Here is a 26,145-nt window from a genome sequence, read left to right on the forward strand (position 1 = left end):
TTCCAGCATCTTATTTTTCATAAAGAAAATACCCATGTTTAGGTAAAGGAATCAGGGTTAAGATGAAATACTGGACTTAAAAAATAAATCCAAAAAATAAGTCCTAAAAGTTGACTTTAAAACATGCTCCGTGCATTATGGTTAAAAGCACTTTATTGATTAAAATACCAATTCACAGCAACATTATCTCACAGAGCTATACAAATAAAGGAATGAATCACTGCAAGAAAGATCCAAGAAGTTTAAATCATGGTGCAAGTCTATAGTTCAGTTTAAAGCTTTTTAAGAGAGCTTTAATCTAGTATGTTCACTTTTCCCATAATTATACTACTTAGTTATTTGGCTACAAGTTTGTAGAAATCATTTTAGGTGAAGAGAAACATTTTAGTCAACTTTAAGAAAAATCCACTTAGCTGTGGATGCCTTTGGATAAGATATGCAAAATACAGTGTTCAGATGCTTTGAAAAGAGAAAAACAATAGGATAGAGCACCATTGTGTAAGAGACAGAAAAGGCTTGAAATATCTACCATGGATATCACTGCAGTTGTAATTAAAAAGTATTGAATGATAAGATTTTTGTCAGGCACATTTAACACCAGTTGAAATGAATTTTTTCATGATGCATTGTCGTAACTATTTTTTTGAATCAGTAAATGGAATTCAGGAGAAAACTTATATTTTATCAACATGCAAACAAATTAGCTAAATACAAGGTGTACCATCAGTCTGATTATTTTGTAAAATAATGCAAACTTACATCCAATTACAAACCATTTTAATGAGTACCTGTTGTAACCAATATTTTCAAATACAGCACTGAATTTGAGACAATTCAAAAGGAACATTGGGAGCTAGTGTATTTTTACATTCTACTTCATGTAGCAAAACACCTATTTTATTTATTGTGCTACCATTTCTCAACACACAAAAAATAGTCTTGACATGATGGTTTGCAAAACTCTTTAACAAGGTAAAATAGTTTAAAATTTTGCTTTCCATAAGGCTAAGGGGAAATTAGAAGCTGAACATCATACTTAAAGATCTTTAAGGCTGACTCAACTCTAATAAAAGATTTAGAAAAATGGTAGGCTCACTTAAGGTTGTTTAATCAGTCTGTAAGCTTAAACACATAAGCCACAGATACTCAGTTGTATTATAAATAAACCACAAGTATTCAATTATGTTATCATTTAAAATGTGAGACACTCACCAGAATCAAAGCATAATTTTCCCCTGAACATCTTATTTTAAGATACCAAAAGTGTTGGAGAAGGTTGATTATGTAACAATGACACGGAATTTTTTAGTAATTTCATGTTACCTGGGAAAGTTACTCTATTTCTCTTCAGTTGGCTTTAAACATTTAAAGTTGGCTTTAAAAGTTCATAACATTCTACAAGCCCCTACTTCCTTTTTCCCTAAGCAAGTTTACTATCATGTGACCAATTCAGCCAACTAAGTGGGAATTGCCTACGAGGCTCTTGAAGTTGAAATGTTAAGCCCAGATTTTGCTTCTATGCAGTTGAAAATCAGTACAGAGCGTGACCATGGAATCATAACTATAAAAATGATGAACTGGAGAGGGGCTACGGATATGTTCTCTAAATCTCTATATAGTATAGTATAGCTGCTAAATCTCTTTTAGTGGAGCTGCCAAAAATAAAGACTGTTAAAGAAGATATCCTTGTTGAGAACTATCATTGGTTTCATGTAGGTTTTGGGATATTTTGGTGAACCACTATCACTGTCTTTGAAAAAAGAATGTGCCCTTAATGTATCTCAGAAAACTACTCTTCTAGAGTGATTAGAATCTACATATAAACCTGCTGAGACACATGTTAAATGTTTCTTAGAAGGCAAGAAAAAAATGGCAACAGATAACTGCAGTATATTGATACAAATTCCTTAAAACATCTGGTCATATTTCTAAGCCTTAAAAAACTTAAAATTCCAACTATATACACTCTTTCTTTACAAATTATATATCAGTTTCAGGACTCAACAGAATTAGATAACCAACTAAACAAAAACTTAAGAAAACAAATTTATTCAGCAACTGAAACTATCACTAGAAAACAAAAATTTAAGTAGTAAGTAAATGGTGCTAATGAGGTCACCATTTGGTCATGTGTATAATTAGACACAATTGTGGTTAATTTTCAGTTGCATAGTGCATAGTCAGGGGAATTGCTTGTAAAATGTCCTGCAAACCTTAAAACATTAAATCATTTTTAACATATTTTAAGACCACTAGATTCTTGTAGTCTGGGTATACCTCTCTGACTAAACTCTGGTTACTAGAATAATTTTCGAAGTAGCCAGATGTTCTCTTTTTATATAAATAAGGACATTTTGCTCACATTAGAAGTGCTTTCTTGAACAAGATTTTAGAATGAATTGCTAAAGTACATGGCAAACCCTCTGGGAAATGAATACATTCCATAAACACATATTTGCATTTATCTCCAAGAGCTGTTCTTTACAAGGTGATACAATGCACAATTATTAATAGTAAAAAGTTAATAGAAATCTTAACATATGTGTATACATATACATTCATGCCTTCCATCTACAATACTTTTGGGTTTATATCTTAATCTACCCTTGTGGATGTTACTCTTTTTAATATTAACTGATCTTCACTGATGATGACTTCATTATTACTGATACACTTACTATATCACATTTACAATACAAAGATGGAATTTTATAGGTAAAACTTAGGAGTTTTTAGGTTAGGGTTATAGGTGGTCAAAAGTTAACAGAGACCTATCTCAACAGTCACTGGCACAATTTACTACATTACAAAACAATATACATGTATATATCAGAATAACCCATGACTTCACTATCAAACAAGACTAACAATCTTCTATTATCAGTCATGTAGATTTATTTGCAAGAGAAAACCCAAAGGGAAAAGCATCTGAATTCCAGGGGTCGGAGAGGGAAGGAAGGACATTCTGGTTAATAGACACATCATGCCATTGACAAGTGAGGAACTGCTTAGTGTTTTCCTCTGGTGCCTTTAAGACTGTTCTTGAAACTTTCCTTTTGGCTTTAAAGTGGGGTTACTTAGTCTCTGAAGCAAAAGCACTTACAAACTATATTTTATGCTAAGGGAAGACATATACAAAAGAGCAAAAAACTCGAATGTTTCATTTTAAAATTTTGAAGGCACAGTTAACATTCATTCAGACTTATAATTAAATAATACCTTATATATACCCACCCTGTTACAACTGTAACTAATCAGGCCTAGTGATTTGTTAGATTTTACATCTCTCTCAAGAATATAATACTACTGCATTCCATTTTCTATTTAGATGCAAATTGGTGGAGCACAGTGGGAGAAATTATACAGATGCGAGGACAATCCAAATTCACTGATTCCTGAAATAAGCATACTCTACAAACAGTTCTAGAAAATAAAATCAATGAGAAAGTTCAACTATTTAGAAAGAGCTACTACTCAAAGTGTCAACTGACTATAACCAACTTTTTAGAATGCCAACAAATGTATTTGAGTACTGCTGTCTACCAGTTATTAACAAAAGTTGCTAAAATTTCAGTGAAATATTTATTCCCTGGCTTTCAGGTTACCTACCCCCCAATTCTACAGGACTGGAAACAAGCACTTATATAAACTGACAGGATGACAAAAGATGTACCAGAAACTAATAATTTTGAATAGGACTGCCCTCAGATACCCTGGCCTGTCAGTACTCTTAAATATTAAACAACTGAATCACTTTTAGGTTAAAAAGGTGACAATCAACAAGACTTTCTTCAAAATAAGTACACATACATTGGTAACACTGCCATTTATTACTGTACCTGCTTTCTCCATTTCAAACCTCAAAGATAGGACAATTCTTATTTACATAGTTTAAAATGCAGTTCTTAAAAATTGCAAACACACACAAACATGATAGGCCGCTATAATGTGTACATTCTGTTCAACCCAAGAAATAAAATTTAGACTGAGTACAAGCAAAAACTCAACGAGGTTAAATTAGTAACTCTTCAACTAGACTTTTGATCTAAGAAGCACCTTTGCTTTTTTTTTCCATCTTTTCTTTCAGATTTAAGTAAAAGTTGTTTTGTTGTTTTTTTTTTTGTAGATAATAATCTCAATAGAAAATCTTCACCTGCAAATATAAGGTAGGATTTTTTTTCACAGCGATAGGCTGTAGCATTGATTTCTCCAGATATCAGTGGAGAACAGAAAATACATATGACACTTAATTCCAAATTCTAAGAAAACTGTCCCAAGAGCCTGTTGCCACAGCCATGCCATCATCAGTTACGCCTAAGCAGCTGACGCGATTGTCATGACCAGCAAGAAGACCTGAAAAAAAAAAAAGTTCAGTAAAAAGTTAGTCCTGTGTTTTAAAATGTGGGGAACACATTTTTACTTTGTTATGAATACTAATTAATTCAAGCAAAAACACCTCAACCCTAAGACCTTAAATTTTAGGTGAGAGAGTAGCTCCAAGAAGCTACTTGCTGGAAAAGAAAAAGATCTGCTAAGCACAAAAACAAATTTCACTCACTTGCAGCAACTCCAAAAGGGCCAGATACTAGCAGTATCAGGTAGCTCTAGAGCCAACTAGGAGCAAAGATGTGGTAGACAAAGAAAACAATAGAAACTGATCAGGGGTCAGATTTCCAGGTCTAGAAGGGTAAAGGAGGGTCTCATACCTGGAGGAAAACGGGTACTATTGAGATTGGTGATCTTTGCTGAAAGTGGAAAGTAAGATTTACTTGCTAATTATTTGATCCCAGCTTTCTTCCTAAAATGAGCCAGTCTATCCGGTCCAGGCAAAAAAGTGGAAATCCAAGCAAAGAGAACAGGACCAGCCCAGGAAGGGAAGGTGATAAGATATACCAGAGGCTCCTCAATGAAAGTCTACTCATCATTTTCTTTAGTAAGGCCTATAGCCAGTACACACTAACTATGTGACAGGTCTTTTAAACAGTGGTAGTGCCTCACTCTTATTATGAATAAGAAGATAAGAAACACCTCTCTTCTGGCTCTCCCTGCTAGTGCAAGGGGTTAAAGCACAGCACTATGAAGCTATCTGTAGCCACTGCAGTATGAGTTTGATCCCAGGCTGAGGAGGTGATCCACATGGCACGGCAGACCTCTCCTGTCTTGCTCACTCCTCCCCTCAGCAGTATACTTTGTCAATTGGCTTGTTCTGCTCCCCTAATCTGTCTCTGGTGAATCCTCTCATCACCCTTGCACCTCTGGCTTGTACCCCAGTTCTGTATGCATGAATAAATAAATCTTAAAAAAAAAATCACCTCTCTTTTAAGGAAATAATCTGGAAATAAGGATGTGGATTATAAAAATAAAAAGGGGGGAGTTGGAGAACAGAAAAGATTATGCATAAAGAATAAAACTTAGAAAATTTCTTTAATAACTGCACAGAAATGGAAAAGTAATGTGTGCCTTCTTGAAATATACTCTCAAATTTAAAATATTCTCAAAAGTGGAAAGTCAAAACTCTTCTGCAGAAAAATGTGAATGTTTCTCCCAAACACAGCTAAGAAGGACAGAGATGGAAAACAGGAGAGGACATAAGAAGCTAGGAAAGATCCTTGAAAGTTAAGCACCAGAGTAATGGAGCTCTAGAAGAGAATGATAATAACAGACATGAATTAAATCCCTCAGATTTTCACTATACAAACTGTATGTTTCCAAATAAAAAAGTCCACTAGCTATGCGTAATGGATGAAAATGGATCCACTCCAAGCCAGCTAAACTGGAAGAAAACTAGAGGATTAACTACGAAGAAGCACATCAAAAATAATATAAGTAAATTAATTAAGAATATGAGAAATTCACATAGTAAAGTCATATATATGCCTCATTGCTCAGCAGTAACCAGTGTTTAAAAACTCATAAACACTGATGTTCTAAACAAAGTTCACTATATGGGAAAAGTTGGACCACAGAAAGGATGTGGCTGTGGTGAGAGGAAGGATGTTAAAGCAAAACTCTCAGTGTCCATGACGACAGGAAAACAACAGTTAATAACTAAAAAAGTGTTTTTCTTAAATGAAGTAACAATACAGACGTGTTATTTAAAGATATAAATTACTTTTTAAGTAGCTACCTCTGGGAACACAAAACATGGGCTGTGGTCAGAGAAATGCTGTTTTGAGTAACAGGCTGTGTACAAGAGTTTGATTCCATAAGGATAATTTTTTAAAAATGTATATATTTATTCATACAGGCCAGAGTTTCAGGGGTGGTGAAGAGTGGGGAGCAGAACAGGCAGATTGACGAAGTACATTGCTGAGGGGGGCAGCGAGCGGGTCAGGAGAGGTCTGCCACGCCGTGTGGATCATCACCACTGGGGTGGGGGTTGAACTCATGCTGAAGTGGCTTTAGCTTCTTAGTGCTGTGCTTTAACCCTCTGTGCCACTACGGAGGGCCCCATAAGGATAATTTTGTCTACGATTTTTTAAAATCACTGTATAATTTGTTAAATGATGGTCCCAGTATGACTGACATACACTAACATTCTGAGGGCGCTGAAGGGGAGCACTTAGAGCTGGGGGTAAAGGACAACAGTGGGTCTGCGTAGGGTCTGGCACAGACCAGCTCCCAGAGAATGGGGACCCAGTGCACTTAGAGTTTCCTGTCTGTTCATAAGAAATTTGTAATTTAGGAAAACAAAGACATCGATATTCACTATTCATCTTTATGTCAACACTTAGTCAACAGGAAATTATTACAGAACTAGATGTCACTCTGCATGTGATTTATGGTTGGGAGCTAGAGCCATGAACATGAATGAGAACTGCCAGGTTGCCACTGCCCTGAGTCCCAGGGTGTGCAGGAAGCCTCCTGCACAACTGACGATAACCTCTTTGTGCTGCAGGATAAGACCAAAACTGGGCAGCTCCCCTGCCCGCCTGTGCCTACACAGCTGTTTCTTCCCACAAAAGTTTTTCTTTGCAAAGCAGCAGCAGGAGCTCTTTTCTTTGCCCATCTGTATTGTGCAAGTGTCTCTCTTTCTCATTTTCCTAATAAACCTGTTCTTTTAAGATGTAAAAAATCACAATCGTGGGCCCTCCCTGGTGGCGCAGCGGGTTAAAACACTGCACTAAGAAGCTTAAGCCACTTCCGCATGAGTTCGATCCCCGCCTGCCCTGGAGGAGACCACATGGCGTGGCAGACCTCTCCTGACCCGCCCGCTGCTCCCCTCAGCAGTGTACTTCGTCGATCTGCCTGTTCTGCTCCCCACTCTGTCTCTGGTGAATCCTCTCACCCTCCGCATCTCTGGCCTGTACCCCAGTTCTGTATGAATGTATAAATAAATCTTAAAAAAAAAAAAATCACAACCGCATGTGCATTTATTTACTAACCTGCACGATCTCCTTTTAGTGTGTCCCAGACATTACAATTAAAGTCGTCATAACCAGCTAACAGGAGGCGCCCACTTTTTGAGAAGGCTACAGAAGTAATTCCACAGATGATGCTGTCATGAGAATACATTAGTAACTCTTGGTCTGCACGAAGGTCAAAGAGTCGGCAAGTGGCATCATCAGAACCAGTGGCAAAAGCATGTCCATTTGGGAAAAACTACAAAGAAAAGCAACAAATATTTATTCCAACTTAACTACACAAAAAAATCACATGAGGCATGTGAAAAGACAGTCCTAGATTCAAATCCCAATTTGGCTTCTTACCACTAGATTCAAATCCCAATTTGGCTTCTTACCAGCTGTAGATGGTGGGCATTAACAATGCGTAAATACTTTGAGCCATTGGTTAGGACAGAATGAAACAGCAAGTGCCAAGGACGCAGCCTGCTGTTGGGCACATAGGTTTTCAGTGAGTGCTGGCTCCCCTGTTTTATTAAAAAGTTGCATCAAACAGCCCTCCCTGGTGGCACAGCCTGTTAAAGCACAGCACTGTGAAGCTATCTGCAGCCTGCAGCTCAAGTTCCATCCCCAGCCAAGGTGCAGCAGACCTCTCCTGTCTCACCTACTGCTCCCCTCAGCAGTGGATTTCAGTACATCTGCCTGTTCTGCTTCCCACTCTCTCTCTGTGAATCCTCTCACCCCTGCACCTCTGGCCTATACCCCAGTGCTGAATGCATAAATACTTTTTTTTTTTAAGTTATATCATATACTATTGAGAGAATTTACAGGTGTGACTCTTAAATGTCCAGGGCCCTCCTTGGTGGTGCAGTGGGTTAAAGTTCAGCACTATCAAGCTATCAGCAGCCACTGCAGCGGTTTGATCCTCAGCCAGGGAGCTACCCACATGGCGCAGCAGACCTCTCCTGATCCACCTGCTGCTCCCCTCAGCAGTGTACTTCAGTGATTTGCCTGTTCTGCTCCCCTCTCTGCTCTATAGTGGGTCATCTCACCCCTGCCCTTGCACCTCTGGCCTATACCCCAGTTCTTGTATGCATAAATAAATCTTTAAAAATAAAAAAGAAAGAAATGCCCAAAATTCCCATCATGAGGAATAAATAGGAAAGATTTTACAATAGAAAACATACAGCATTCCAGTTAGAGGACAGTATAAAGCTAAGGTAGTGGTAAGATAACTATTCATTATTTTCATCATTAGTTTGTGAACCTTTCTGTTCAGCTACTGGCTCTACTCAACACAGGTGTTTTACAAGGAGGAAATAACCTTTTCCATAAATCTACTGACCATCTGTCATAATTTTTGGGAACTGATTGCTAATGACCTTTGCTTATGTTTTACTGTGCTGTGAGTACTGAACTTGCAAATTTATAAGGAATATAATGAAGAATATAACTTTATTTTAATTTTCCAAGAACAGCAACTAGTTTTTAGTATTTATGTAGTCACACTTGTTTATCTTCCCCATTCAGATTTCCTTCTTGTATGAATAAAATCCTTTTTCAAGTTAACTGATGTTCAATTATATTTTCTTCTTGTTCCTTTTTTAGTGACTTCACATTTTACATCTTGATTTGTATTCATGTGGAATTAATTTGATATAGAGCATTCAGTGTAAGGATCTAATTAAATTTTCTTAATAGTTAAGTAGTTGTCCAAGATGTTAATAATCATTTTTCTTTCTACTGATTTCATTGCTATATCTATTTATTAAGCACATACACAAAAATACTAGTTATGAGTTTTTGGTCTATGCCTCCCTATACCTGTGGTCACACTTTCTTTTTTATTTATAACTTGAAAGCAGATTTTATTATCTGGCATGGTAAAGCACTACTGTTATTCTGCTTCAAGTCAATCTGTTTCTTTTTTTTGCACTTTAGTTTTAATTTTGGTTAAGTATCTTTTCTCCATATTCCTTAGTTCGACTCTTCTCAAAAAACCCAAATCCACTAGAAGTTTGATTAAAATTTGAAGTTAAACCTGGGACCTCCCTGGTGGCTTAGTCTCAGCCATACCAATCTACGGCCAGCCACTGTGGCCTGAGTTCCATCCCTGGCCAGGGAGCAGACCCATGATGAAGCAGACCTTCCAGTCTTGCCCGCTTCTACTCACCACTCTGTCTCTGCACCCCCCCCCCCACCTCTGGCATACACCCCTGCTCTTGTATGAATAAATAAATAAAAATGTCTTTAAAAATTTTGTCTTAAACCTAAACATTAATTTCTAGGATAAAGGATTGGTTTGCAATATGCATTCTTCCCATCCAATAACACAGAATGTATTTCTAAGTATTATAAATAAAGTTTACCAATAACATTTTATGCTCTTTTTAATAAAGATTCTGCACATTTCTTGGTAAATTTATTCTTTGCCTATTTCATAATTTTTGTTGGTATTCTCAATAGGATTTTCTTCCTTTATATTTTATCTGGCTATTATTGCTATAAAAAAAGTTACTGACTTTAAAATAGTTTTTGTAGTCCAGAAAATACAAAGGACTTTCTTGGGATAGCTAGTTAAACATGATCACCTGCAAATAATGGTATTTTCTACTTAATTTTTTCTCCTCACTTCTTAATGTATCCCTTATTTCAATTTTGGGTCCAACTGTATAGGTTTTATGTCTCAGGACAATTGAAATCATGATAATTGTATTGCAGTTTTGTTTAATACCAAGCAAACATCTGTGTGGTTCACTGTTTAGAAGCCCCCACTCAGGGCAGGCGGTGTTAGCAGTGAACAGGCTCTTGGAAATACAAGTGCTTCACTTTAATGCTTTTAGGATGGTTAAAGCCTTGTCCCAAAGGAAATGGCTTCTCCATATTAAATATATACAACATTTTTTCCTTCTTTTAAATTCCCAAAATGCACAAGGAGCATTTGCCAAAATGCTTGCCAAAATTTCTTCATCTACCAAACACCCAAACAATAGTCATGCTAGGTAACTTACTGTGAAGTTCCTAAGGCCCTCAGTAATGCAAAAGGCTTCACCAACCCTTACTGCTTGCTTATAGTCCAGTGGTTTGACTATTTTCTTTTTTTTTTTTTTAGATTTATTTGTGCATACAGAACTGGGATACAGGCCACTGGCTCAGAGGCGGAGAGAGGCTTCCCCAGAGACAGAGTGGGGAGCAGAACAGGCAGACAGACGAAGTACACTGCTGAGCGGAGCAGTGGGCGGGTCAGGAGAGGTCTGCCACGCCATGCGGTCACCTCTGGGGCAGGCAGGAGTTGAACTCATGCAGAAGTAACTTTAGCTTCTCAGTGCTGTGCTTTAACCCACTGAGCCACAAGGAAGGGCCAGGTTTGACTATTTTCTTCCATTCTAACATCCACCAAGATACGCCCTGTCATTTCTGGCAGGAATCCAGGACTATCATTGCACACATATTATCAGGAAATATGATTAAACTTGTTCTCTAATCAAAACCAGAAAAGAGGCCCACAGTGCAATACAAGCCATGATCTGCAAAACACCCAATTCAGAAGATACCCCTTGTGGATCAGAGTGGCGGAGGTAGCATGCACATGTAGTCTGTTCCAGAGACAGATGACCATATATCCGTTACCCAGGGCAGAACCCAACTCCAACTCTCTAAATTTAGAAATAAATTTACTGTTCACCTACAAATAAAGACAGACTTAGGGATTAAAATGTTTCTACCTTTGAAAAGTGATGCCCTTTAATTCAGGGAATCTGTGTAAGAGCATATTGTTTATAAGAATCTTTGAAGGTAGTTTGCTGTTAAAATCATGTTACCGAGGTCCACCCTTTCAATGCACAAGACATTTCCTTAGCATGTTACACACTTACACTGACAGCATTAATATCTGACACATGTCCCGTAAAAGACTGTCTGCACATTCCATCTCGAATATCCCATAATTTAGAAGATGCATCACAAGCTCCAGAAACGAAAGTCCTCATGTCAGGACTCAGAGAAAGACTCATCACGTCTCCAGAATGCCCAGTGAATGTGGTGGTCTGCTGGGCAGTTTCGATGTCCCATAGAGCACTGGAATTAAAAACAAATAAAAATAATGACAATTATCTTTTATGTTAGTTCTCACTACCCTCAACCCACAAAATCAGTGCTCTTCTGCAGTAGACTTACCAAGTTGTATCTCCTGAACTTGTAACAATTTGAGTGTCATCTAGAAATCGACAGCAGGACAAGTAGCCTAGAGCATATAGAATAATACATTTTAGGTTATTGCCACTGAATAACTCAGCTACATCTGAAATGGTAATATATATGATAAAATTATAATACCCAGGAGCAAAAAGATCTGTTAGTATAGACTATAGTTCTACTTTTCAATATTTTAAACTGTATGTTATCTACAGACACAGGTATTTACTATATCAAAGATGTATTGACTCTCTGCAAGTTGCAGAGTTCAGTAAGACATAGTCCCTTCTACCCACTATATTATGTGAGGGAGAGAGACAACTAGTCATGCAAATAACTAAAACCTATGGCAGCCTGTTATATACCTTGGCAAAATAAAAGTACTTGGAGAAATTTGGAACAAACATCTTCACCTTTTCAGCAAAAAGCCTACTTGAATGACAAGCATCAGTGGTGGTTTAAATGTGGACATGGTAGAGAAATGCCTTTCTAAAGATTTGGTTAAAAGCATTATCAAACAGTATCACCAAGAATTCACAGGCAGCAAGCATATGAGTGGCAATAAATGCCCAAGTAACACCATTAGCACTGGCAATGCCCACTGGCTAATAAAGCAATGCATAGCACATGATGAAAAACATTTCACAAATACAGATGAATACATGCTTTCAATTGCATGAGTATAAATGCCAAAGTCCCATAATTGTTATATGGTTACAGGGAATAGGGAAAATTATATTTGCTTCTGTTTTTGCATTAAAAAAATTTTTTTGCAGTAAGTTTTTCATTTTTACAAAAATAGCACAGCTGCCTCTAAAAGGAAAGTAGAATTAAAGTCATCAATGGTATGATTATAAGAAGTTAGTGCTTCTATGACTCATAGTAATTTTTACTCTCACTTGAGTAACACTCATCCCGTGGCTAGCTGGGTACAACCGGTCACAGGTTCTGCTTGATCAGCTCCTCTTCAGGAGTCAGGCTTGGGAGGAAATAATACTTTGTTTAGCTCACCTGTATGGCCCGGTAGCTCTCGGCTCACTCTCACATTTCCCTCTCTGGTTTTTAAATTATATATAGAACAGATATTGTCCAGTCCTCCACAGGCCACATAATTACCAGAGGGTGCATAAGCGCAAGTCATCACCCAGGAGGACCTCAAAGGAATAGCATGCATCTGCAGCGAACAAGCAAAAAGTTATGACTACAAAAATAATAATGACTACAAAAGTTGTTACTTATTTTCAATCTATTTACAATAAAACAGTGTTACATAGGAAAAATAAGCCAAATAAAATAAAGAATGCAGTGCTTTGAGAAAATGAAAACTAAAATACTAAGGCACACCACATGCCTGATTTTCAGATACAAAAGTACTTTCTTTCTCTTAATAGAAGCAAAAACACAGGATGTTTCAATGCCCATAGAGCCCTCTGATATGTTAAGTGTAAAAAATTAAAGATGACAAATTAATAAAATTCTTTGCTTTTATACAAGTGCTCAAAAAGAGAAATCGCCAATATGACACTGAAGAGTTAAAAGGGAGATGATAATTAACAGGTATGACCATCAATTAAAATGGCTCTTCCATGAAGAGACAGTACTCCTGTCATTCTATTACTAGGGAATATCCTGGGGCTCAAAATCAAACATTGGTAATAGATTTGTTGATCAAGTCACACTAATGTCTATACCAATGTTCACCCAGCAACACTCAAATGCATGTCAGGTGGCAAAAAGTTCAGCTGTGTGGGAATAGCTAGGATAAAATAGCCGTATAGAGAATCAACACGTCACATGACTACTACTAGCTTTCACTTAATATTATATTTTTAAAATGAACTCTTTTGTTTTAGGAAAATATTGCTAAAAGATACATGCTGGGCCCTCCCTGGTAGTGCAGCGGGTTAAAGCACTGCACTAAAAAGCTGAAGCCACTTCCGCATGAGTTCGATTCCGGCCTTGCCTGGAGGAGGTCCACATGGCAAGGCAGACCTCTCCTGACCAGCCCACTCTCCCCTCAGCAGTGTACTTCTTCGATCTCCCTGTTCTGCACCCCACTCTGTCTCTGGTGAATCCTATCACCCTCCCATCTCTGGCCTGTACCCCAGTTCTATATGAATAAACAAATCTTAAAAAAAAAAAAAGATACATGCTAATACTAATTAATACACAAAATTATTATATTACAGATATCTTAATTATTTTTAAAATCTCAGTCTTACTAAAGCTACTAATTACTTTGCAAAATAGTATTTTTGAATTTTTAATGAAAACCTATGCTCATAATATCGCAAGGTATTAGACTATGAAAGTCTCCCTGAAGCTTTTCACACTGCTTAACACCTTTAAGTCTGGGATTCCTTCCAGCTGACATGGCAGGAGGATCTGCTTCCACCCCAAGGGATCTAAGTCAGTTCTAATTTGCACCCAAACTACTGTATTGAAACAGAAATCAGTGACTGCGATGCCCCAAAGCAAAGCTTCATACTAGCATTCTAGGTTTCTCACAACTATGAATAAAAAGTTCAGGGTCACTGACTTGTTAGGAAATGGGAATTGTTTTTGACAAAATCATTCACTTAAAACTGATGTACATCAAATTCTAATATTCAAACAAGAAATTTAAAATTTAAGTGAATAAATCACTGAAAATATACCTTATTTGTCTTTGGGAATAAAAAAGGGAAAAGTAATAAAAATAAACACCAAAGAATAAATCTGAGAGAAGAACTGGATTAAAATACAGAGAATAAGTTTATCTTAGAAATCAACTGAGTGATATAATAACAAAATAAAGGAAAGAACTGGTGAACATCAAGCCAAATATAAGATTTCTTAAAAGAATAATTAAGAAACTCTACCTTATTTGTTGTATAGCTATCCCAAATAATTAATTTTCCATCTTGCGAAGCACTGACTAGTAACCTGGAGGAACAAACATAATAATAATTTGACAGAGGAAAAAGAGTAGGTTAAATTAGTTATGTATGCATTAAAGTAGAATGGAAAAGAAAATCAATATTAAAAATCAATAATGAAAAATATTTTCCCACCTTTAAAGAATTTATTCTGTATGACAAAATGTTCAACAAAGCAAAATTTAGATACTTCACTAAAAATATCTCTGGTTGTGACTCTTTCACGGTGAAAACATTCTAGATCTTATTCAAGATTCTGCAGCTATTAGCTGACGGCTTTAATATTTACCGACAAATTCAATGAGAATAAAGTACATACAAACATAAAACCAAGTTCATTGAACCCAAAAATATCAACTGAGAGTCTGTGAACCAGAGCACTATGGGTACAAAGCAGGAAATGCTGCCCACAGGTGAAACCTCTCTCATCTAGTGGAAACAGACATTTACAGATATTTATAATAAATCAAAGTAAGTGAAAACAGAGTTATGGAATAAAATAAATGCAATACAAAGTAAAACAGAGGCAATTAAATACTAGTTGAGTCAATCAAGTAAAACCCTGCAAAAAAGAATTCATATTGAAAACGTAGAATTTGGGTCCCTTCCTGGTGGCAGAACAGGTTAAAGCAAAACACTATGTAGTAATCCGCAGCCATTACAGTACAAGTGGATCCCCCACCAGGGAGGTGATGACCCACAAGGTCCAGCAAACCTCTCCTAACCCACCTGCTGCTCCCTCAGCAGTGCATTTCAGAAGATCCATTTGTTCTGCTCCCCACTCTAATTTTGGTGAATCCTCCTACCCTTCCTCTCTGCACCTCTGGTCTGCACGCCAGTTCTCATATACACAAATACATAAAATAAATATTTAAAAAACAAACAAAAAACCCCACAATAACTGAAAAGTCAAGGTAAATATACAATAAAACTGCTTTTGGCACATTTAAAAACAAAGTGCAATGCTGCGCTGTAAAGAAATACTTTTCTAAACAGTTTTCATGGATCGTTAATTTCTAAACTTTTAACAGTGTTAATGTTAATATTGTTAGTGAAAGATGTTCCTATTGGATCATTTTCTGCATATACTTCATAATCACAGTATAAACCAATAAAAGGCTAATTACCTTAACAAAACATAACTAGGCCAATAGTTTGAAAATGGCAGAAACCAACCTTGAGTCGTAACCCCAATGCATGGCATAGATCTTGGCGAGGTGGCCCCGCAGAGTACGCCTTGTTCGCATTTGTATTCGACCCACGGAGTCCATATTTGACGTGATCTTTAGAAAGTGGCGAAAATGTTACTCTTTGCTTTATTCATAGCTCAGAAAATAACTATAACTAGAAAAACTGATAGGCAAATGGCACACAGGAGGGTGTAGGGAAGGTGGCCAAAAGGTGCGAACATCCACTTAGGGGATGTCACGGAGCACAGGGTGACAGAACCAACGGCGGGTGGGACACACAGCACGGCTGTGAGAGTGAGTCCTAAGAGTGCTCGGCACAAGAAGAAAAAGTTTTCTTCTTTATATTTTTATTATATGTACACCAGAGACGTATATCTACATAGAGGGGTGTTAAGTGAACCTACTTGGTGATCATTTCACAATATCTGAAAATCAAAGCATCATGTTGTGTACCTGAAACTTGAAGAAGCGTGTTTCCAAAATAAGAAAAGAAGTAGTTGTAACAGATACCACTGCATTCAGTTTAATTTAAAAGTTTTAAGTAAAAGAACACACGTTGATGAATGCACAACAAATTAATATAAATGATTCCACAGCATCATTACAGGATTGATGTTCAAGAAAAAGTATGATTAATCTAAAATGATCCTATTTGCACATCTTCCAGTGTGGATGTCTTCTATACACTATTAATTGAAAAACAACTGACATACTTTTCAACTTCAGCTAAAAAAAGCAGTGAAATAAAAACCCAACTTGATGACCAAAGAGTAGGACATTTATCAATCTATCTATAGGAAAGTCGGATTTACAATTGTATAGCACATAAAATATTTAATAAAAGAGATTAATATCTGGGCTTCTCTGGTGGCACAGGGCTAAAGTCTAAGCACTATCAAAGCTATCCAAAGCCACTGCAGCATGAGTTCCACCTGACCAGAAAGCTGACCCACGTGGCGTAGTAGAGCTTTCCCACACAGTAATGTATTTCAGTAGATTCCCCTGTTCTGCTCCCCACTCTGTCTCTAGTGGAGCCACTCATCTCACTTTTTGTATGCAAAATAATAATAACAATAATAATAATAATAAAAAGCACTTCCACAGGGACCAATGTATTGCAAACAGCTATTAAAGTAGTTTGTGATTTTTTTCCAATTAAATTCTAATGAAAATATGTGAATGCCATTTGCATCAAATTGAGCTGTCTCATGTAAATCATTGACATGAACTGAGGTCAAAAATCAATTTACCTGAACAAGGGTTGCATCATTACACGCTTTCCTAGCATCCTAAAGTAAAGAAAGATAAAATAGATTTAGACATGAAAACCTCTAGAAATGATTAAAATATTTTGTTGAAAATGTAGTTTTGCAAAATACATTTTACTTTATCACATCTTTTAAGGGACTTTAGATAAAAACTCATAACATAAAATTAATGTGCTTAATTATTTTAATTATCACCACTCTAACATTCCAGAACATTTCCGTCATCCCTTAAAAGAGACCCACTATCTACCAATTCTCTCTCTTCTCATCCTCTGGCAATCACTAATTTGTTTTCTAGCTCTATGGATTTGCCTACTTTGGATATTTCACATAAATAGAATCATGCCATATATGACCTTTGTGTGTGGCTTCCTTAACTTAAGTAATGTTTTCAAGATTCATTATGTTGAAGCATTTATCAATCCTTTGTTTTTATGATTAACAACAGTTCACTGAATGGGTATACCATTCAGTTTTTTGTTAATCTATAAATCAACTGGTGAACATTTGTTCCCTCTGTTTGATCTTTATGTGCAATGTTATTATGAACATATATATCTGGGTTTTTATGTATACATATGTTTTTAACACTCTGGGTATGAATGTAGGAATAAACTGGTGGGGGATATGTTAACTCTATTAAAAAATACTGCCAAACAATTTTTCACAGCAGCTGCACCAGTTTAAATGCTCACAATTTCTTCACATCCTTACAACAGTTGTCCATTCTTTTGTGTGTGGGAATCCAGTTGCCACAATACCATTCGTTGGAAAGTACTGCCCTATAAATAGGCCTTGTTACCCTTATTAAAATCTGTTGCTCACAGATATATCGATTTATTTATACTCTCAATTTTATTCCATTGTGAAAATGTACTTTTAGTTCTATTAAAATCTTTTTTAAAATCATGTCTGAGTAAAAAACAAACTAGAGTAATAAAGTGATAATATTGGTAATTATATTTGTTCTTGAGCTTCCTCAGAAATAAGAACTACAAGTTCCCCTCTGTTTGTTTTGGTATTTAGAAGTTGAGGTGACAAGAAGGATATTTATAGTATAACCCAGGACATTTAAGAAATATCAAAATAAGCAACACTTCCTCAAATGTTTTGCAAATACAGTGTATACAAATGTTGTTAATAATAAAATATTTTTGATCCAATATGAAAAAAGGATATAGCTCAGGAAAAAAATGTTATATAATAGAAAATATAAATTGATTCGAGTCTATATACCTACAACAAATTCCCTGTAGGTAAGCAGGCTTTCATGCCTAAGTATTAGAGGGCAGCTTTTCCAACAGATCTCAAATTTTTATACACACTGAAAGAACTAACCAAAGGAGGAAGTGCAATAAAACAATATGACAAAAATCAGTAAATCCAGGCTTATAACATACTTAATAACCAACAGAATGTTGAAAACCAAGATAACAAATTCACTTATGTGAGGAAAATCCAAAATGCAATTAAATCTTCCTATAGACTTAAAATAATTTTTTCAACACAAGCTCGAGTAGTGTAACCTTCAAGTTTGTGCTTCTCTGCAATGCTTAGTGTATGCCTGTTGCAAGAGGAGGTACACAATATTTGTTGAGAAATGTCCCAAATGAACAATTTGTTCCAGTCTGGGGAGAAGAGCCTGTCTCTGCAGGCAGCAAGGACGAGAAGGAATGGTTTTGCATGCCCTTTCAGCCTATTTATAAACAGAATATTTTTGCGTCAGGGTGTTCAGAAGCAGTTGCACAAATATACTATTTGATTCTCTCATTCTTAGACAAATTGTGAGTTTAGAGACCTCATTTGGCAAAGAATAATGCTGCCTGCTTTTCTACAAAGAAGAGAGGTTTCAGAAATGACAGTGATGGTCAGTTCACAAGGATCAGGGGAGTCCTGCTCCAAAAAATGGTGCAGTGGGAAAAAATGCTTTATGATTTGAAGCTTTATGAAAATGAATTATCACTGGGTGATCTTTCTTGATATAGTTTTCTGGTAAAATATCTGTTGAACATGGCATCAGGCTCTCTGCTAGACACCAGGAATACAGCAGAGGGAAGGTAAATACCACTGCTCTTTTAGAGCACACGTTAGTATTAACAAAATAATTTTTGAACAGAAAATTAATGCTTCACAGTGAAAACAGGTAGTAAAAACTGTAATATCATGTTGGAATATAAAAATCCCATGAATATCTCAGCAACAATCACAAATTTGTACTATGCAGAGATTCTACTCACAGAGAACTTAAGTTTCTGAACACTACTATCCATTGTAAAATTGAATCTAAAAGGATATTAAACATTCAATTTCATATTTCCACGGTAAGAAATATAAGAGCTGATACTAACATCTTTGTGTAAAATAAAAGTGATATTTTTCACACTGAATCCAAAAACTATTATAAAACAAGACAAATCTGTTTTGTTTTTGAATTTAAAATAAATTGTACTGTAGCAGTGACATTTGATACATAATATACTTACGTTAGCTGTTTCTACCATATTTAAGTAAATAGTTCATTATATTCCTGGGGGTGGAGGTAGAAAGAAGGAAGGAAGGAGTTTTAAGTACAGTGGGACATGATTAAACTAAGAAAAGTACTTGAAATCATGGGAGGAGGTGATTCAGTGGGCACCTGTACCCATGACATTGTGGTTTTTTTGGATGCTGTGGAGACATGAAGATGATTAAGACAGTTTTCCATCAAGTACCGGTAGCAGAAGCAACTGTGCAGAAGGACTCATAACACACAGCAGATAGTGACCAGCACAGAGATGCAAGTCCAGAGTGCTATATAAGCAAAGAAGCAACACTTAGAGGTGTCGTGCTAACTCCCTTACATGTTATTTCATTTAATCTTCTCCACCAACCTAGACTGCAGGCATTAGTATGCTCACTGGACAGCAAAGACATCCAAACATCAAGTAGTTAAAAACAAAAGCAAAAGCAAAAACAGGGCCCTCCCTGGTGGCCCAATGGATTAGGACTCGGCACTGCAAGCTAGCCACAGCCACTTCAGTGCAAGTTCGATCCCTAGTCCCAGAGGTGACCCACATGGTGCGGCAGACCTCTCCTGTCTTGCCCGCTGCTTTCTGGTGAATGCCCCTGCACCTCTGGCCTATACCCCAGTTTTGTATGCATAAATAAATAAATCTTTTTAAAAATCCAGGTATAACTTAAAAACAACAACAACAACAACAACCTTTCCTATGGGCAAAAATTAAGTAAAAGGTGAAGTCCATGCTATGCTGCCTTTCAATAAAGTGAAAATAAATCCAGGAACTCTGCTAAGCTTTTTAGAAGACTGACTCAATGAATAATTGGAGACCCATGAAGAGAAGTAGCTTAATTACAGGCAAATGAAAAAATTTAAAGCAATATGGGAATTCCTAAAAAATTTAAAGCAGAAATCCCATAAAATCCAATTATTCCAATTGTAGTAATTTACCCCTAAAATAGAAAACACTAATTTGAAGAGATATATGCTTTCCCATTTTCACTGCAACATTATTTACAATAGGCAAGAGTGAAAACAACCTAAGTACTCCCCAACAAATGACTGGATAATGAAAATGTGGTGTACAGCACAATCATACTGCTGTAAAGGTGAAACCCTATCATTTCCAACATGGATTGACAGAGCAGATATATGTCAGGAGAAAGACAAATATGGTATGATCTCACTCATATGTGCTATATAGAGAAACCAAATGAATGAACTAAAACAACAAAACTTCTAGACACCTAATTAGTGATTACCATGGAAAGCGAGGGGTAGGTAAATCAAGAGCAAGGACTCAGCTGTTCGGTAAAGGATAGAACTAGACTTAAAGCATTGAATAATGTTGGCTATACACATGATGATTTATAAGAGGTACATCTGAAGCTTTTGTTATACAACAATGTTATTTTAGTAAAAAGATTTTTTTTTTTTGAAGGCAATGAAGTTGGAAGGAGCAACTTCAGAGGCTGGCAACAGACTTGGAAGGCTACAGCACAAGCTGCACAGGAAGTATGTGAGCAAACACAGCTGGAGGCCGTGCTACATCAGTCTTTGGAATCCAAACACACCTGGTCTGAATCCGGGACCTATCACCTGGTGGTTATGTTACTTGCAAGTTCTATAATCTTACTGAGTCTCCTCAGTCCTCTCAATTAGGAAATGAAGTAACACTAGCTACCTCACAGAGGCCCTATGAGGATTAAATAAAATGGTTCCATAAGCATGTGCCTGGCCACGCATTCAGTCAATCCTGTTCACCATCTGGAGCAAGTGATGGTAGAGAATCTGTTCTGGTAGGGGCCACAGCACTGAATTAAGAGAACAGCCCAGGAAGTGTTCTCTGATAATCCCAGTAAATAAATTCCTATGTTTTGATAGCTTTGTTCAGATACCTAATGTATCAATTAAGGGTACTTACTTACATCTAAATCATTTACTTCCTTGCTTTCTCAGCAATAAGACTGGTTATGATTTTAATGCTCTGATTCCACATTCTCTGATGTTTTGCACCCATCCTTTGTTTTTCCTGCTGCATGTCCCCTCATTCTTTTGGTAATGTCTTTGTATGAATCCAATGTTTGTTCCTTTCTTTTTATTTTTCACTTTTAAATTAAACGAATTCTTTGGAAATGGCAACTGCAACAGGTTCCTCTTGGGAAAGGTCACAGCAATGTGCAAGTTAGTAGAGAGTCTCCTTACTTTATGTTCATATTTGTAAATAGTCTTAGCCTTCACTTTCCCCTAAGGGAAGAAGTAAGCAATGCCAGGGTGCACACACGAGTATTTTCTCTAATCTACTCCCCAAGAGATTCCTCAAAAATGACAAGTCTATATCCTTTCAAATTTAGCTCTACCTTCCTTGATATTCCTGTGTCAACAAAGTCCAAGGAAGCACCTGTTTCCACTGTTCTCAAAAAAGTATTATTGGTGTTGTCTCTGAGGGAGAGCTACCTACTAAATGAGATTTGCAGCTGCAGGCACCCTCTCTGAGTCTCCGCACACCCTGATGCATGACTATACTTGGCACTCTTCCCCATCCTGTTATGGATTAAAAGTTGTTTCTTTTAATTTTTTTTATAAAGGGAGCTTGTATTTGTTTCTTATCCTCTTAACTGTATTAAGTGACTTCCAAGTTAACTTCTAGTTATCTAGAATGCCACTAATTATTACTAATGTTTTACTGCACTCTAATATTGTATAGATTAACATTTTCCTGGTATTAGTTAATATTGTATATATTAATATTTTCCTGATATGTGATAATATCTGCTTCACTAGTTGAATGAAAATGAAGACAAGAACTATCAGAACATGTGGGATGTAGCAAAAGCAGTATAACGAGGCAAGTAATAGCAATACAGGTATATATCAACAAAGATTTAAAAAAACACTCTAATCTTACATCTAATTTAAAAATGATGAACAGGACCCTCTTTGGTGGTAAAATGAGTTAAAGCAGAGCACTGTGAAGCTGGTACATGGGTTAAAGTGCAGCACTATGAAGCTATCAATAGTCACTGCAGCAGGAGTTTGATCCCAGCCAGGGAGGTGTATACCCACATGGTGTAGCAGACCTCTCCTGACCTGCCCAGTGTTCCCCTCAGCAGTTTATTTCAGTAGATCTTTCTGTTCTTCTCCCCTTTCTGTCTCTAGTGAATCCTCTCACCCCCCTGCACCTCTGGTCTCTACCCAAGTTCTTGTATACCTAAATAAATAAATCTTTTTAAAAAAATAAAAATTAAGAACAAATGGAAGAGAAATACAATAACAGGAAGCAAATCATAAAAATTAGAGTGGAAATAAATGAAATAGAAATTAGAAGAATAATTCAAAAGACCAATGAAACCAACAACTTGTTCTTTGGAACAATAAACAAAATAGGTAAAATTCTAGCTAGGTTCACTAAGAAAAAAAGGGATGAAATTCTAATGAATTAGAATCAGAATAAAAGTGAAAACCTCACAAGAGGTATCACAGAAATACAGAGGAACATGACATTATTATGAACATTTTTATGAAAACAAATTGGATAACCTAAAAGAAACAAAAAATTCTAGGAATCATACAGCCTTCAAGATTGAATGAAAATTTGAGTAGCACTATTTTAAGCAAGGAAATTGAAACAGTGATCAAATTCCTCAAAAACAAAACAAACTACAAAAGTCATGGATTAGATGGTTTCACCAAAGAAGTCTAGCAAGCTTTCAAACACAAATACCTATCTTCTCAAACAATTCCAAAAAACTGAAGAAAAGGAATCCTTCCAAATGTGTTTTATAAGGTAACATTCTCTACCTCACAGGGATGAAATGAGATGGTCATGTGCCTGGCCAAACAGTCAATTCTGTCCACCATTTAGAACAAGCGACATAAAAGAGATGGTGTAAAAGCAATCATTACTAACCAAAAAAGAATGAAGGTATTATGTTCCTGGACGTCAAATTATATTACAATGAAATAGTAATCAAAACAGTGTGGTTTTAAATTAAAAATAGACACTGATCAATGGAATACAACTGGCAGAAATAAATCCATACTTATATGGACAGTTAGTTTATGAAATAGGCATAAAGAACCTACAATGAGATAGGAAAGTCTATTAAACATGGGTTTGGAAAACTGGATAGACACATACAAAAGAAAGAAAGAAAGAAACTAGACCAGTACTTTATACCATTCCTTCAATATTATTCAAAACAGATCAAAGAGTTGGGTATAAGGACTGAGATCACAATATATATAACAAAAAAATAGGGATATCATGCCACATCAGCTTCAGTGATCCTTTTAAGGATTTGACAACAATGGAAAGAGAAACAACAGCAAAAATAAACACATGGAACTATTTCAAGTTAAAAAGCTTTTGCACAATGAAAGAAAGTATTAAAACCACAAAACCGGGCTCTCCTTGGTGGTGCAACTGGTTAAAGCACCACATTAAGAAGCTCTCCAAAGCCACGGCAGCATGCGTTCCATCCCCGGCCAGGAAGCTGACCCACATGGCAAGACAGATCTCTTCTGACCTACCCTCAGCAAGTGTACTTTGTCAAGCTTCCTGTTCCGCTCCCCACTCTGTCTCTGCTGACTCCTCTCATCCACCACACCTCTGACCTGTACCCCATTTCTGTAAGCATAAATAAATAAATCTTTGGGGGAAAAAAACCCACAAAACCCACCAAAAGGGAAAAAACACTTGCACATCATACAGCCAAAAGGTTTAAATATCATATATCTATAAAGAACTCATAATGACTTAACAAAAACAAATAAATAAATAAATCATCCAATCAAAAAAAAGGGCAGAAGAGTTAAACAAAACACTTCTCCAAAAAAGACATACAGATGGCTAACATGTACATGAACTATGCTCGTCATCATCTACCATCAGGAAAATTCAAACCAAACCACAATGAGATGCCACCTCACACCTGTGGGCATAGCCCATATCAAAAGTCAGAAACAATAAATGTTGTTGAGGATGTGGAGAACCCTGGTACATTACTGATGAGAATGTAGACTAGTCCAACTCCTATAGAAAGTAGTACAGAGGGTCCTCAATTCATTACAAAAGATTTACCATCTGATACAGCAATCCCTCTCCTAGCAATTGCTATTAATTCAAATAGATAAATGTATCCCTATGTTCACTACAGTACTATTTAGAAAGGTCAACTTATGGAAACAACTTATGTGTTCAAAAAAAAGATGAGTGGATAAAGACAAGGTGGGAATGGTATTGGAACTGGGGTGGGAAGAGTGCACTGGACTGTGGTGATGGCACATGTGATGGGAGGCCCATGGGGATTACAACTGAGCTGGAAAAATGCACAAAATGAAGAATGATGTAAAAGATATTTTAAAAAAAGATGAGGTGGTAGAGACAATGGAATACTACCCAGCTATGTTAAAAAAAACAAAATGAAATATTGCCACTTGAGACAGCATGGATGGAGTTAGAGGGGGCTATGCTAAGTGAAATGAGTCAGAAGGAGAAAGACATACCAGGTGATTTTACTCATATATAGAATACAAACAAAGCAAAGAAACAGACAAAAATAAATCCTTCCAATAACAGAACAAAGGCTACTCAAAAGGGAGGGCAGAGTATGAGCGCAAGGGTGGAAAGGAACTCAGTGAGCTATGACAGAAGATAATTGGGGCGCTGGTGATGGGCATGGTGTGATGAGCTACATTTGCAGAGCTGGGAACCTGTCCCCCTGAAACATTATCTCAATAAACATAAATACACACCTACACACATCTGCCTCATTACATTGTACTAAAAATCAATCTATAATTCCAGGTGTGTAAACAAGAAGAGAACTGTTATCGTTCAGCAGGACTACATATATAGTATTAATTTCTCAGGGACAAAGAGGCCATTATTCTACACATTATTGCTAGGACTGATTTTTGGAGAGTTCTTTGAGACATTATAAAAAAAAATTGACCATTTCCAGCTTTGGAATTTATTTCATGTAAGTTGACTGATAAACTAATGAACAAATTTAGTCCAGTGCTGATACTGAAAATGTTAAAATTTCAAAATGAAAAAAGCTTGCTCTTACCTGGATCTGATTCCGCAGTTGTTCTGCTTCCTGCCTCAACTGTTCCAGTTCACTCATCCTTAGACCGTAGTTCCCTCAGGAATTACCAAAGAACAGCAACTGTTAAAAAAAATAAGAGAAGGGATTCAGTTGTCCATTTACAAATTGACCTACTTTAAACTTACTGAGCGTCCTCCATGTGGTGTGACAGGTTAAAGCACAGCAATATGAAGCTAGCCACAGCCACTGCAGTACAAAATTGGTTCCTGTCCAGGGAGCTGATCTGCAGGACACAGCAAACCTCTCCTGACCTGCCCACTGCTCCCCTTAGCAGTGTATTTCAATACATATGCCTGTTCTGCTCCCCACTCTGTCTCTGGTGAATCCTCTCACCACCTTCCCACCTCCCCACAAACCGCTGGCCTCTACTCCATTTCTTGTATGCATAAATAAATGCATCTTTAAATTAAATAAAATTATTGATATGTAACTTCTTTTTTGGTCTTTCTAAACTCAAATGAGAATTTTTACTAGAACTTAAAGTTGATTAATAAATACATATAGGCCCTCCCTGGTGGCGCAGTGGATTAAAGCACTGCACTAAGAAGCTGAAACCACTTCCACATGAGTTCGATTCCCACCTGCCCCGGAGGTGACCACATGGTGTGGCAGACCTCTCCTG

The 26,145-nt window shown here is 36.7% G+C and overlaps 1 protein-coding gene across 1 annotated transcript in view; it reads right to left on the reverse strand.

The window, feature by feature from the left end:
- Positions 1-760: 760 nt before the first annotated feature.
- The window catches only part of GNB4 (guanine nucleotide binding protein (G protein), beta polypeptide 4), a 54,434-nt gene continuing 29,049 nt past the window's right edge, over positions 761-26,145 (reverse strand). The window contains exons 2-10 of the mRNA XM_004674988.2: positions 25,485-25,583; positions 16,896-16,934; positions 15,632-15,738; positions 14,399-14,462; positions 12,549-12,711; positions 11,520-11,586; positions 11,219-11,420; positions 7,386-7,602; positions 761-4,353 (exon numbers count right to left, since the gene is read on the reverse strand). Of these exons, the coding sequence (XP_004675045.1) occupies positions 4,247-4,353; positions 7,386-7,602; positions 11,219-11,420; positions 11,520-11,586; positions 12,549-12,711; positions 14,399-14,462; positions 15,632-15,738; positions 16,896-16,934; positions 25,485-25,541 (1,023 nt within the window). The 5' untranslated portion in view covers positions 25,542-25,583 and the 3' untranslated portion in view covers positions 761-4,246. The remainder of the gene's footprint in view (positions 4,354-7,385; positions 7,603-11,218; positions 11,421-11,519; positions 11,587-12,548; positions 12,712-14,398; positions 14,463-15,631; positions 15,739-16,895; positions 16,935-25,484; positions 25,584-26,145) is intronic.

Source organism: Condylura cristata, unplaced genomic scaffold (genome assembly GCF_000260355.1).
Source record: "Condylura cristata isolate star-nosed mole 26May11 unplaced genomic scaffold, ConCri1.0 scaffold00003, whole genome shotgun sequence".
NCBI lineage: Eukaryota > Metazoa > Chordata > Mammalia > Eulipotyphla > Talpidae > Condylura > Condylura cristata.